General features: G+C 42.8%; 1 protein-coding gene across 6 annotated transcripts in view; it reads left to right on the top strand.

The window, feature by feature from the left end:
- The first annotated feature begins 783 nt into the window (after positions 1-783).
- Positions 784-14,384, top strand: part of St7 (suppression of tumorigenicity 7) — a 234,027-nt gene continuing 220,426 nt past the window's right edge. Inside the window, exon 1 of one of the 6 annotated variants that reach the window (XM_027389950.2) lies at positions 784-984. In XM_027389950.2, coding sequence (XP_027245751.1) covers positions 831-984 — 154 coding nt within the window. In that variant the 5' untranslated portion in view covers positions 784-830. Of the gene's footprint in view, positions 985-1,679; positions 1,712-14,384 lie in introns of those variants that run through there. The other 5 variants (XM_035450733.1, XM_027389945.2, XM_027389946.2 and 2 more) reach the window with 5 other exon arrangements.

Genomic DNA, 14,384 nt, shown 5'->3' with positions numbered 1-14,384 from the left:
TGAAAGAGTTGTTAGACTGGTGATCGCTCAGAAAACAAAAGGATAAGAAATATGTATGTTGTCAATTTCCTTGGAAAATCCTTCATAGAGCTGCTAGAGAACACAACCTAACAGAAACTAAAACAAAGGCAAACAGGAGATTTCCCTTCAGGCCTACTGACCGGGAGGACTGCATTTCTTATCTTGTAGCCCTTCTGGGTTTTATGGCTGCCTTGAAGCCCGAGTCGGGAGAGAAACAGAGCCTTCAGACCCTGCATCCCGGAACTCTTGATTGCAAGTGAATTCTGACTCCACCTTTAGGGCAGACACTGCAGCGCTCTGTACCTCAGTTTCCCTACGTCTAGAATCAGGGTCCTGGCAACTGTTGCAGGCTCTCTCACCCAGACGTTACAAAGTGTGGAACACGCCAGGCTCTCGGAAGCGCACCTAACACGCGCGAGCTGTTACGTCAGTGGTTCCCTCGGCGGCGCCCGGGCTGTCCTCCTAAAATACTAGTATAAGAAGTATAAATGGCCCAGGAGTGTGCAGGGACCGGGCCCACGTGACCGCTCCACGAAGGCCACCGGCGGGGGCTCGGAGCGCAGGCCGCTCGGTTTCCCGCCGCATCCCGGCGGCGGGCGGGCGGCGGGCGGGCGGGCGAGCGGGCGAGCGGGCGAGCGGGCTCGGCGGCGCGGGGCCCTGGCGGCGGCGGCGGCGGCGGCGGCGGCGGCGGCGGCGGCGGCTCGAGCGGTGCCTCGGGCCGGTGAATCATCCCGGCAGCCACCGAGCGCCGCGGCGGCCCGCAGCAGCAGCAGCAGTAGCAGCAGCAGCAGCAGCAGCAGCGCCGGAAGATGGCCGAGGCGGCGGCGGCGGGCTTCCTGGAGCAGCTCAAGTCCTGCATCGTGTGGTCGTGGACCTATCTGTGGACCGTGTGGTTCTTCATCGTGCTCTTCCTGGTCTACATCCTGAGGGTGCCCCTGAGGATCAACGACAATCTGAGCACAGGTCAGGCTCGGCCCGGCCCGCCCGGCCCGGCGGCGGCCGCCCCTCCCCCGCCCCGGAAAGTTAGTGCAAGTCGCTCGCGCGGGGTCGCGGCCGGCGGGGACGCGCGCTCTCGGAGACGCGGGGGCCCTCGGTGCCTAGGGGCGGGCGGCGCGCGGCCACCCACCCCACGCGCGGCAGTGTCGGGGCCGCCCCCGGCTGTCCCCGCCGAGCCCCGAGAGCCCCCGAGCCCTCCCCCGGGGCTGGAGCGTCCCGCTCCGGGCTGCGCGGAGAAGGGCCCACGCGTGGCCCTGGCTCGGGGCGGGGGGCGCGCGCTCCGCGGGTCGCGAGTGGAGCCTCGGCCCGCAGGGTGTCGCTGTGAGGTCGACCCGGAGGGCATGTCCCTAGGTCCTTCGAGGAGCACGGGTGACGTGTCAGGTCACCCAACGGAATGTCCAGGGGACACGCGGACGCGCGGGGATCTGGGATTTCTGACGCTGCCCTCCTCCCCCCCCCCCCCAGCTGAAGTTTTCGTGTTCTCTGTTGTTGAGCTCGCTCAACAGCGCGCCGGGCTAAACTGGCGTGCGTGTGGCGATGAGGGTCTTAATGAATTTGCAGCCGGCTAACCTCCCCGTGGTTAAACAACATGGCAAACTCACGCTGGGAACACCCCGGAGGCAATTTAGGAACAAAAAGTACCTTGAAGGAACGCCTACAGCGCTTTAAGTCTGCAAATGATTGTGGATCCAAGGTAGATACACCTTTCCCCGCCTCACAATACTCTCTGGGAAGTCTTTAGAGTTCTGACATGTTTACAGAAATGGATACACAGGCACAAATATGTGTCTTCTGTCGTTCAGTTTACATACTCTGCGAGACCAAGGTTGGCAATGCATTTCCTATGGCCTTAACTATGGGTGGGGACAGGTGGGAATTAGACCCTTTTAGATGCTTTGCCACAATGTACTCATTTTGTTTGGACATAACCTTTAACTTTATAAGTGTCCTTTAATGGGATTGGGTTACTATGTTTGCTTCATAGTATCCTCTGGATGGTCTCCCTGGGAGCCAGACAGGATTCTGCACAGAGAATCATCTTGCTCTTCAATATCCGATGCTCAGCTTTTTTTTTTTTTTTGACTCTGGTTATTACAAACATCTTGCTCTTTTGGCTTTTTATTTGTTAGCCTGGCTGCTTGTCACATAATTGCCTACCTTGATTTAGGGCAGCGGTTCTCAACCGGTGAGTCCTGCATATCAGATACTTACGATTCATAACAGTAGCAAGATTACAGTTATGAAGTAGCAACGGAATAATTTTATGGATGGGGAGTCACCACTGCATGAGGAACTGTATTAAAGGGTTGAAGGATTAGGAAGGTTGAGAACCACTGCTTTAGGGTAAGGTATTTTCCTTGTGATTCTATTGACTAGAGACTAGAGTTTAGTCTCAGAGGCCTATTCTTTAAACAAGTTTAAATATGTTTATCACCTATTTATTGGAAAGTACACCCCAATTTTTTCCTCCCAGAAAACTGGTTGTAGAATTTTTAAAAACTTGAACATTTTGCATAATACACATTGGTATTTATTTTAGAACCAATATGAGTATACCACATTTGCTTACAATAGTCATCCATGCAGATATGTAAGCGTGTGCACTGTGCACAGAGAGCCACATACTACCACTTTATACAGAACAGGCAGGAAGCAAGGTACCTATTAAGAAGAGGGATGGGCTGGGCAGTGGTGGAGCGGGCCTTTCATCCCAGCACTTGGGAGGCAGAGGCTGGCGGATCTCTGTGAGTTCGAGACCAGCATGGTCTACAAGAACTAGTTCCAGGACAGCCTCCAAAACCACAGAGAAATCCTGTCTTGAAAAACCAAAACAAACAAACAAAAAATAGGGGTGTTTTTTTCAGGAAGATAATTGGAATTTCATCCCATACCCAAGCAACACTAGACCTGTCATTTCTCACAGATGGTTTGTTGGCATAGGAACATTTATCATTGAGACTGGCTTGTGTCTTTCTAGATACCGTGTGGAAGCTCTTTCTTCTGTGATACAGGACCTCAGTTTGTCCTGGGGTTTTATGCACATTCTTGTCAGAAAGGGGGACAAAAGGAGGTGTGCACAGAGAATATTCACCTCTCTGCTATTTCTGTGAAAATACAGTAGACGAGGGAAGGCATTAGCACTGGTCTTGAGACATACAACAATGGCAGTGAGCCACCATAGCTAAGATTAGGTTTTTCAAAAGGCAGTGGCAGACATTGGATGGCATTTTTCTTCCCTTTTAAGTAAAAGTGAGAAGTTCTTGTAGGAAGACTGCCAGAAGAGCCCTGTCAACTTATTTTCCTCCTCGCCTTGCCAATTTCTCTTTCCCATGGATAGAACTTTCTATAATGAAAGAACTGGCTGGCTGGCTTGCACACCTCCTGGTAACTGTCCTCCTGTGGTTCAACTGGCCCTTTCACTGAGCTCTTTAAATGGGGTCTATTCCAACCCCCCTTCCTCCTCCTCTGTCTCTTCCTCTCCCTTCTCCTTTTTGTTGTTTCTGACAGGATCTCTCGATGTAGCCCTGGCTGGCCTGGAACCTACAGAGTTCTCTACCTGTCTCTGCCTCCCAAGTGCTGGGATTTAAGAATTGGGTCACCATGCCCAATTCATTTTGTAGTTCTTTAGCCCCATGATGCTTGCTCCTCCTGTGATGAAGTGCAGAGGCTGCTGGGTCTGGAGCTGCTTTTAGAGTTGCTGCAGGTGATGTAGGCCTCCATAGCACTGAAGTAGGTAGGGCTAGGAGGTAGCTAGAAGGCACGAATCTCATGATCCAGTTCCTTCTCTGTATCTGCAGGGAGTGGACTCCGAAGTAAATGCTGTGAACTCTTCCTGGATATGTGCCATGCTCTCCTCAATATCTTTTTGTTTTTAATTGAAAATAGAGTCTTTTCTCATACAGTAATCGTGACCACAGTTCCCTCCCCCTCCCCCCTCCTCCCAGCTCCTCCCAGCTCCCCTCTCCTCTAGACCCCACTCCTCCTCCATCTCCCATCAGAAAAGAGCAAGGCTCCAAGAGACAACAATCAAATACGACAAAACAAAATACAATAAGACAAGGCAAAAGCCCTTATATGGAGGCTGGAAAAGGAGACTGAGTAGGAGGAAAAGAGTCCCAAGAGAAGGCAAAAGAGTCAGACACACTGGCTCCCACAGAGTTGCCCCCCCCCAATAAAAAAAAGGTAACAGCTACAACCTATATGTAGAGGTCCTGGGGCCCCTTCAGTTTCTATGAGCCCATATTTGCCATGCTTAGTTGATTCAGTGGGCTATGTTCTCCAGGTGTCCTCCACCCCCTCTTCTTCCTGGGATTCCCCTAGCTCTGAGTGGAGGGACCTGGTGAAGAGCTCCAATTTATACTCTCTCTCCAAATAATGCCTGACTGTGGGTCTCTGGATCTGTTCCCACCTGCTGCTGCTGGAGGAAGCTTCTCCAATAATGGCTGGACAAGTCACCAATCTGTAAGTGTAGTAGAATATCATTAGGAATTTTTTCTTTTTTTCTTTTTTCTTTTTCTTTTTCTTTTTTTTTTAAGACAGGTTGTGTTTGGTACTACCCCAGGTCTCTAGAATAGTCAGTCTGGTTCCTGGCCATCCAAGCAGTGTCAGGCATGGACTTCCTCTGGCTGGCCACTCCCACAAATTCTGTGCCACCATGGCTTCAGCACGTCTTATAGGCAGGACTGATGGTGGTCAAAGGTTTTGTGGCTGGCATGATGTGCACATTTCTCTTTTGGTAGCCTCTAGAGTACCTTCCTGCACCAAAGAGACTATCTAGAAGATAAGGGTGAAGGCTCCATGTAGGCACCTGCTGAACCTGTCCATGTTCAATGAGCTGTGTGGATGCTGTCCCTATCAGTGGGGCTCCAATATCAGTTTTTGGAGAGCAACTTCTGTCCTAGCATCAACTTAGGTTGTTTGGGGATATCCATAGGACCTCCTTGGCCAATAACTCAATTGAATGCCACCGGGTCCCACCACTGGAGGAAGCCTTGCCTGGCTATAAAAGATGGCTAGTTGAGACTCCGTGTCTCCCATGACCAGGAGTCATCACTAGGACCACCCTCATAGATTCTAGGAAGTTTGCATTGCGCTCCGATTGGTGTATCTGATTTTATGTTGAGGTCTGTCATCCACTCGCGATTGAGTTTTGTGTGATAAATATGGATCTATTTGCATTCTTCTACATGCAGACATACAGTTTGACCAGCAATATTTGTTGAAGATGTTTTCTTTTTCCAATTGTATAATTCTGGCTTCTTTACAAAAATAAAATCAGATGTCTGTAGGTATGTGAATTTATGTCAGGGTATTCAATTCCATTGATCAACATGTCTGTTTTTTATGCCATGCAGGTTTTATTACTATAGCTCTGTGGTATAACTTGAAATCAGGAATGGTGATACCACCAGCATTTCTGTTATTGTTCAGGATTGTTTTAGCTATCCTGGGTCTTTTGCTTTTTCATATGAAGTTGAGAATTGTACTTTAAAGGTCTGTAAAGAATTGTGTTGGAATTTTGATGGGGATTGCATTGAATGTGTACATTGCTTGTGGTAAAATGGCCATTTTTACTATGTTAATCCTACTAATCCATCAGCATGAGAGAGCTTTCCATCTTCTGATATCTTCTTCAATTTCTTTCTTCAAAGACTTGAAGTTTTATCATACAAGTCTTTCACTTGCTTGGTCAGAGTTACCCCAGGATATTTTATACTATTTGTAGCTATTGTGAGAAAGATTATTTCCCTGATTTCTTTCTCAGTCCATTTGCCATTTGTAAATAGGAGGTTTGCTTATTTATTTATTTATTTATTTATTTATTAGTCAACCTTGTATCTAGCTACTTTGCTGAAAGTGTTTTTCAGCTGCAGGAGTTCCCTGGTGGAATTGTTAGGGCCACTTATATATACTGTCATATCATCTGCAAATAGCAATACTTTGACTTTTTCTTTTCCAATGTGTATTTCCTTGATTTCCTCAGTTGTCTTATTGTTCTTGCTAAAACTTCAAGTACTATGTTGAAATTGAATATTTGGAGAGAGTGGACAACCTTGTCTTGTTTCAGATTTTAGTGGAATTACTTTGAGTTTCTCTACACTTAATTTGATGTTGCCTATAGACTTGCTGTAAATTGTCTTTGTTATGTTTAGGTATGTCCCTTGTAAACTTAATCTCTCCAAGACTATATCATGAAGGGGTATTAGATTTTGTCAAAGGCCTTTTTGGCATCTAATATGATGATCATGTAGATTTTTTTCTTTCAGTTTGTTTATATGGCAGATTATATTGGCTGATTTTCATATGTTGAACCATCCCTGCATCTCTGGGATGAAGCCTACCTGATCATGAAGGATGATCTTTTTGATGTGTTCTTTGATTAGATTTGTAAGTATTTTATTAAGTATTTTTGCATCTATATTCATAAGGGATATTGGTCTATAATTCTCTTTCTCTAGAGTTTTTATATGATTTTGGGTATCAGGGTAACTCTGACCTCATAAAATGAATTTTGCAATATTACTCTGTTACTATTTTGTGGAATAATCTGAGGAGTATCAGCATTTCTCTTTTAAAGTCTTGTAGAATTCTTTGCTAAATTGTCTGACCCTGTGCTTTTTCTTTTTTTTTTTTTCTTCCTCCCCCACCCCTTATTTTTTGGTTGGGAGCCTTTTAATGACTGCTTCCATTTACTAAGGGTTATTGTTCTATTTAAATTATTTATCTAATCACAATTTAACTTTAGTAAGTGGTACCTATGTACATTTTTTTTTTTTTAAGATTCTCCAATTTGGTGGAGAGATTTTTAAGTGTGTCCTTACAATTCTGTGGATTTCCTTGTTTGTTTTTATGTCCCCATTTTCATTTTTTATTTTGGTAACCTGGACATCTTCTCTGTGTCCTTTAGTTAGTTTGGATAAGGGTTTGTCTATCTTACTGATTTTCTTAAAGAACTTACTCTTTGTTTCATTGATTCTTCTTATTTTCTTTGTTTCTATTTCAGTCCTCCATTTGATTATTTCCTGCTTGGGTGTGATTAGTTCTTTTTGTTCTAGAGCTTTCAGATGTGCTGTTAAGTTGTTTGTATGAGATCTCTCTAATTTTTTTTTTTTTTAATGTAGGCACTTAGTGGTATGAACTTTCATCTTAGTACTGCTTTCATTGTGTCCTATGAGTTTGGGTATGCTGTGTATTCATTTTAATTAAATTCCAGAAAGCCTTTAATTTCTTATTTTTACTTCTGTCTTGACCCATTTTTCATTCAGTTGAGAGTTGATCAGTTTTCATGAATTTGTAGGCTTTCTGTTGATATCCAGCTTTAATACCTGGTGGTCTGATAGGATGCAGGGAGTTATTTAAATTTCTTTGTATCTGCTGAGACTTGCTTTGTGTCGAAGTATGTGATCAATTTTGGAGATACTTGCATAAGGTGCAGAGGAGAAGGTATATTCTTTTGTGTTTGGATGAAAATGTTTTGTAAATATGTTAGGTCCATTTGGTTTATAATATCTGTTAGCTTCAGTATATCTCTGTGTAGTTTTTGTCTGGATGACCTGTTTGTTGGTGAGAGTAGGGTATTGAAGTCTCCCATGCTGGTGTGTGAGGGTCAACATGTGATTTTAGCTGTAGTAATGTTTCTTTTATAAAAGTAATTCCCTTGTGTTCGGGACATAGATGTTTAAAATTGAAATGTCATCTTGGTAGATTTTTCCTTCAATGAGTATGTAGTGTCTTTTCCCATATCTTTTGATTAGTTTTGGTTTGAAGTTTATTTTGTTAGATATTAAAATACCTACACCCAATTGCTTCTTAGATTCATTTGCTTGGGATTTCTCCTCCCTCCCTCCCTCCCTTCCTCCTTCCTCCCTCCCTCCCTCCCTCCCTTCCTTCCTTCCTTCCTTCCTTTCTTCCTTCCTTCCTTCCTTCCTTCCTTTCCCTTCAAACTTCTCCCAGTCCCACCCCCCACCTTCCCTCTGCCCACCCTATCCACTCCTCCTCCTTTTCTATTCAGAAAAGAGCAGGTCTGCCCTGGATATCAACAAAACATGGTATATCAAGTTACACTAAGACTAAGCACTTCCCTTCATATTAAGGCTGGACAAGGCAACCCAGTATGAGGAATAGGGTTCCAAAAGGTGGCAAAAGAGTCAGAGAAGCCCCTGTTCCACAAGAAGACCATTGCTTGGAATATCTTTTTCCAACCTTTTATTCTGAGGTAATGCCTATCCTTGATGTTGAGGTGTGTTTCTTGTATGCAGCAGAAGTATGGATCCTGTTTTCATATGCATTCTGTAAGCCTGTGTCTTTTTATTGGGGGATTGAGTCCACTGGTATCAAGAGGTACTAGTGACCAATGATTGTTATTTCCTGTTATTTTGTTGTTGTTTTTGTGGTTGTTGTTGTTGTTGGTGTGTGTGTGTGTGTGTGTGTGTGTGTGTGTGTTTCCCTTCTTTGGGTTTCAGTGATGTGAGATTATTTATTACCTGTGTTTTCCAAGGTGTAGTTAACCTCCTTGGGTTAGAGTTTTTCTTCTAGTACCTTCTATAGGGCTGGATTTGTGGAGAGATATGGTTGAAATTTGACTTTATTGTGGAGTATCTTACTTTTTCCATTTATGGTGATTGAAAGTTTTTCTGGGTATAGTAGTCTGGTCTGGCATCTGTGGTCTCTCAGAGTCTGCGGTGTATCTGTCCAGGCCCTTCTGGCTTTTAGAGTCTTCGTTAAGAAGTCAGGTGTAATTTGAATAGCTCTACCTTTATCCGTTACTTGATCTTTTTCCCTTGCAGCTTTTAATTTTCTTTCTTTGTCCTGTATGTTTAGTGCTTTGGTTATTATGTGGTGAGGGACCTTTCTTTTCTTGTACAATCTATTTCCTGTCCTATATGCTTTTTATACCTTTATATACCTTCTACAAATATACAATCTATTTGCTGTCCTATATGCTTTTATACCTTTATATACCTTCTTTAGATTAGGAAACTCTTCTTCTATGATTTTGTTGAAAAAATTTTCTGGGCCTTTAAGCTTCTTGTTCCTCTAATCCTATTATTCTTAGGTTTGTTCCTTTCATAATATCTCACATTTCCTGGATTTTTTGTCAGGGATTTTTTTTTTTTTTTTTTAGATTTAACTGATATATCCATTTCTTCTATCATATCTTCTATGCCTGAGATTCTGCCTTGCAGCTCTTGCAATCTGTTGATGAAACTTGCCTCTATAAATCCTGTTCAAATTCCTATATTTTTCGCTTCCAGAATTATCCCATTTTATGTTTTATTTGTTGTTCCTATTACCATTTTCAGGTCTTGAACTGTATTATTCATTTTCTTCAGCTGTTTGTTTGTTTTTCTTGGTTTTCTGTAAAGGACTTAATCATTTCCTCCAATTATTTGTGTTTTCCTGGATTTCTTTAAGGGACTTATTCATTTCCTCTTTAAGAACCTCTATCATCTTCATATATTATTTTTGATGAAGTTTTCTTGTGCTGCTGTGTTGGAATGTTCAAGTCTTGCTGTCATAGGATAGCTGGGTTCTGGCAGGGACATATTGCCTCAGGTGTTACTGACTGTGTTCATATGCTGGTGTGTAGGCATCTGGGTTTGGGATAATTATAGGTCTAGGTGCTGATCTCTGGGTTTGCCTTTGTTGAGTTGGTGTTTTGTTCCTTGGTTTCTGTTTCCTCTGGATTTTCAGAGTGTGATGGCTGTGTTGCCTCTTTTACGGAGCTGCTTGGCTGATGTGTTCACAGGGAATGCCTGTGGGGATGTGCACATCCCACCAGGGATGACTGGTGGGATCCACAGGAGGCCTGGGGTGGGGAGGGGAGGCTCAGCTGGTGATCTGTTGCAGCATGGGGGAGGGGGAGCTGAGGGATTGGGTCTAGGGGAACAGAGAGAGTGGAGAAGGGCAGCCTACCTGGTTTTCTGATAGACATAACTAGCAGTTGAGTCGTGGGAGTCTGCCTGAGCTGGGGCTGGGATACAGCAACAAGGAGGCCAGAAGGAACCGTCTGTGATCCATCCACAGGAGATAATGGTCAGAGGGGAAGGGAGGCTGCAGATGGTGGTGTAGGGATGAGCCTGAGGGATTGGGTGCAGGGGAACAGAAGAATGGAGGTCTGTGGGCAGTCTCCTCAATATCTTGCTTGCATGTGGCAACTTTAATTATAACCTCGTTAGATTGTGGTAAATGTGCTTTATATATTTATGTATTCATTTACATATGCAATTGTGTTGCATACATAATTATGTGTATACAATTAATTTCTTCATTGCTGCCTTTGCATGGGATACTTTGCATGGGATACTGTGACACAGGTACTATGATGAAAAAGATGTGCAAGTGTGTGTCAGGCTAAATAAGGCATTTAAAACGCAAATGCGCTTTCCCGTAATGTAAAGTGGAGCAGAGCAAGGTAAATAGGAATTTTCCCTGAGCTGAGTCTCTGAAAGTGAAGAGAATTTTGGTTCTGAGTTGGGAATGCAGAGGAGTGGACCTTCCAAACAGAAAACACAAACTTGAAGGTGCAGGACAGGTTTAGAGAACCACGAAATCATACGGGATTTAAAACAATAAAAGAGAAGCACCTCCACGAGCAACTATAATTAAAAAAATTATCTGTTCTCACATGTGGCTTCCACATAGAAGTAATTATAAGATTCTTCTCAAGGTATAGCACAGTTTCTTTATATTATTTATTATTTATTAGGGGTATTCTTGCTATGAAGAGATACTATGACCAAGGCAACTCTTATAAAGGAAAACATTTCATTGGAGCTAGCTTACAGTTCAGAAGTTTAGTTCATTATCAGCATGGGCGGGAGCGTGGCAGCATGAAGCCATGCAGGCGTGCAGGCAGATACGGTTCTGGAGAGGTAGCTGAGAGTTCTGCATCTGGCTCTGCAGGCAAGAGACAATGAGCCGCTGGCCTGGCTTGAGCACCTGAGACCCGTAAGCCCACAGCCAGTGACATCCTTCCTCCAGCAAGGCCATGCCTACTCTGGCAAGGCTGCTCCTCCTAATAGGGCCACTCCCTGTGAGCCTATGGGGGCCATTTTCTTTCAAAGCACCACAGTTTTCCACTTTGACCATTTGGGTTCAATCATCAGGGCTCCAGGGTAGTACCATTAAGAGTATGGGCACAGTTCATAGAATTCCACAGGCGGCTGATGATAAATGCAGACCTTGCAGAGAACATGTCACAGGGGCCACAGCATCTAGTAATGGAAAATGAACTTAAAAAATGACAGGGAAGAAAATAAACATAGAGGTAATACTGATTAGCTTTGAACTCAACTCCGATGTTAGAGAGTCTAAATAATTTTATGATTTACTGAAAATAGAATGAATAAGATTATAAAAAATACTACAAGATTTATTACTTGTTGCTTTTCAAGCGAATTAATTTTCCAAAAAAGCAGAAAATTTATTTCAGATTAAAGCAGTCACATAGGTATTATTTGGATGAAACAATAGATTGGTCAAAAAAAAAAAAGAAAGTAAAAGAAAAGTAATTTACTTCATATTGTGTTATTAATAGCACTTTGTCATCTACCCTAAGCCATAAGGTTTTGGATACTGCATTTTAAACACCTTGCACAATATATCTTTAAAACCATATGTACTTTTGCCATATTTTGCATTTATGAGATAAAGTGATTTTCCAATTCAGTTTATCAAAATGCAAATTTAAAAGATCTTTGAAATCCCTTTTCACTCTGTTTGGAAAACAGAGATGTAATTGAATAGCCTGACTTAAGCTTAAAATTATCTATATTGTAAAATATTTTTTATATTATGATAATGAGTACAGTTATAAAACTCATAGTTTTTTTTAAAGTCATATTAATTACTACTGTGTTTTGTTTTTCTCCAAGTTGCAGATGGTTGTTCTAAAATTAATTGATACCGAAGATTTGTTTTCTGGAGGGCCTAATTACAGTTTATATACATCTTTTGCCTTTGCTCTTGTTTGAAATCATTCCTCTAGCTGTAAATCCCACTCATCTTTTAACGACAACTGAAAGACATTCCCCTCTAACTCTCACAGGGCATTCTCTGGGAGAGCGTTGACATTTGTCGCTCCTATGAAGTGTGGTGTGTCTTCTCTGTGTATCAGCGTTTGTGCCTGCGTGTCTTTCTGTATACATATAAGCTTAATCATTTCCTCTCGACTTGTTATTTGCCTTCTTATTAATTTCTTGCACATCATAGATTCTTACGTTCCCTGTCTCATTCACTATACAAACTAGGGTACGTGTAGTGAGGTGGATTAGAGCACGGAGATGGGTCAGTTCCTGGATACTTGCCCCTCTTAAGATTTTAGCAAGAGGCAGCTGCAAAAACTTGAATTTTTTAGCTGGGTGGTGGTGGTGGCGGCGGCGGTGGCGCACGCCTTTAATCCCAGCACTCGGGAGGCAGAGGCAGGAGGATCTCTGTGAGTTTGAGGCCAGCCTGGTCTACAAAACTAAACAGAGAAACCTTGTCTCGGAAAAAACCAAAAACAAACCCACCACCACCACCACCAAAAAACTTGAATTTTTTGGTGGGTGTTACAAATCTAATTCGATGATAGATGAAAGCATAGCTTTCTAATTCATTTCAGCTTTAGTTTAGCAGACCCCTCAGATACCCTCATTTCCTTTACTTTGGGAAATATCCCCCTTACACATTAATGAAGCAATAGAATTGATGACCTTTTCTCAAGTTCCTAGTTCCTATATATGTCAAGTGACAAAGCTATGTTTTCCAAGGGTCCTTCTAGTTCTCAGATTGGTGTTTGTGTCAGTGTCTTGAGATGAACTTCAGCAAACATGTATGTGAACTTTATATATATTTTTAACCTTTTTACTTTTGACACTTAATTCTTAGTGAATACAACTCCAAATTTTATATGGTTTTTCGATGGCTTCTCATTGCACTGGAAATACAGCACTCTTCCTTACAAAGCCTGATGATCTAGTCCTTTCCCCTTTCAAGTCTGAACTTCTCTCTCTCTCTTCTAGATCCTTACCTCTGGCACAGCTGGAATGCTTTCCTAATCTCAAATATGCCTAACTTTTGGATTTTTGCTCTTGTTTTCTCTTCTACCCAGAATACTTTTCAACGTGATTGTTTTTTCTTAAAACTAAAAAAAAAATTGAAGTGCTTATTGCCTTAGGTTTCTATTGCTTTGATAAAATACCATGGCTAAAAGCAGTTGGGAAGGAAAGAGTCCCCCCTCCCCCACCCCCATTTTTTAAATTTGAATTAGAAACAAGACTGTTTCTAATATTTCTAATTTACATGTCAGTTCCAGTCTCCTCTCCCTCCCCTCCTCCCCTGCCCCTCACTAACACCCTACCTATCACATACCCTTTCTGCTCCCCCCAGAGGGTGAAGCCTTCCATGGAGATATTCAGTTTTGTTTTGTTTTGTTTTGTTTTGTTTTTATCTTATGCTTTTAGGTAACAATCCATCACTGAGAGAAGTCAGTATAGGAATTCAAGGCAGGAGCTTGGAGGCAGAAATTGATACAGCAGACGTGGGAAAATGCTGCTTACTGTTTTGCTCAGCTGTCTGATACCACTGAGGACCTCTTGTCCTCATGGGCCCATCCTCATCAGTCATTATTCAATAATATACTCAAGGGCAATATTTGGAGGGCATTTTCTCAATTGAGTTTTCACTGTCCATATGACTGTAGCTTGTGTCAAGTTGACAGAACACTAGTCAACACACTTACTGCATACATACGAATGTTTTTCTGCATGCACATGTGTCTGTGAACTACATGAGTGCTGGGTGTCTGTGGAGGTCAGAAGAGGGCATTTGATCCTTTGGAACTGTAGTTGCAGTCCATAGTGAGCTGACATGCGATGCTAGGAAGTGAACCTGGTCCTCTGGAAGAGCAGCCAGTGCCCTTAACTGCTGCTGAGCCATCTTTCCAGCCCTTCTACTTGATGTTTGGATGGTAGTCTCCTTACCATTCACATTTCTGCCTAAGTCTCATTCTTTCAAAATTCTCTCCCTGATGACCTTGTCTGAAATGTGAATTACGTCTGTCGTTGTTTCCTCAACACATTGCAGTTTTCTGCACAACACTTAATGCACTTGAATATAATTCTTATTTATTAAATGGCTGCATTGTCCCCCTCCTGACTGTAAATCTGTGAAGGCAAGGACCTTGTTTGTCTTGTCTTCTTTACTGGTTTTCCAAAATATTAATTTATTTGATCCATTGTTTATGGGTAGAACATTTAAGGAAGGCTATTCTAGTCTTTTCTGTAAGTTTAATGTAATGAATTAAGCATCCATAATCGATAACTTAGGAGCTGATTGGCCAGCATAGCCTGCTATGTCAACCACAGGTGTTTGCAAAGTAAAGT

This window comes from Cricetulus griseus (assembly GCF_003668045.3).
Source record: "Cricetulus griseus strain 17A/GY chromosome 1 unlocalized genomic scaffold, alternate assembly CriGri-PICRH-1.0 chr1_0, whole genome shotgun sequence".
NCBI classification, from domain to species: domain Eukaryota; kingdom Metazoa; phylum Chordata; class Mammalia; order Rodentia; family Cricetidae; genus Cricetulus; species Cricetulus griseus.
This window is presented reverse-complemented; position numbering and strand designations above follow the sequence as displayed.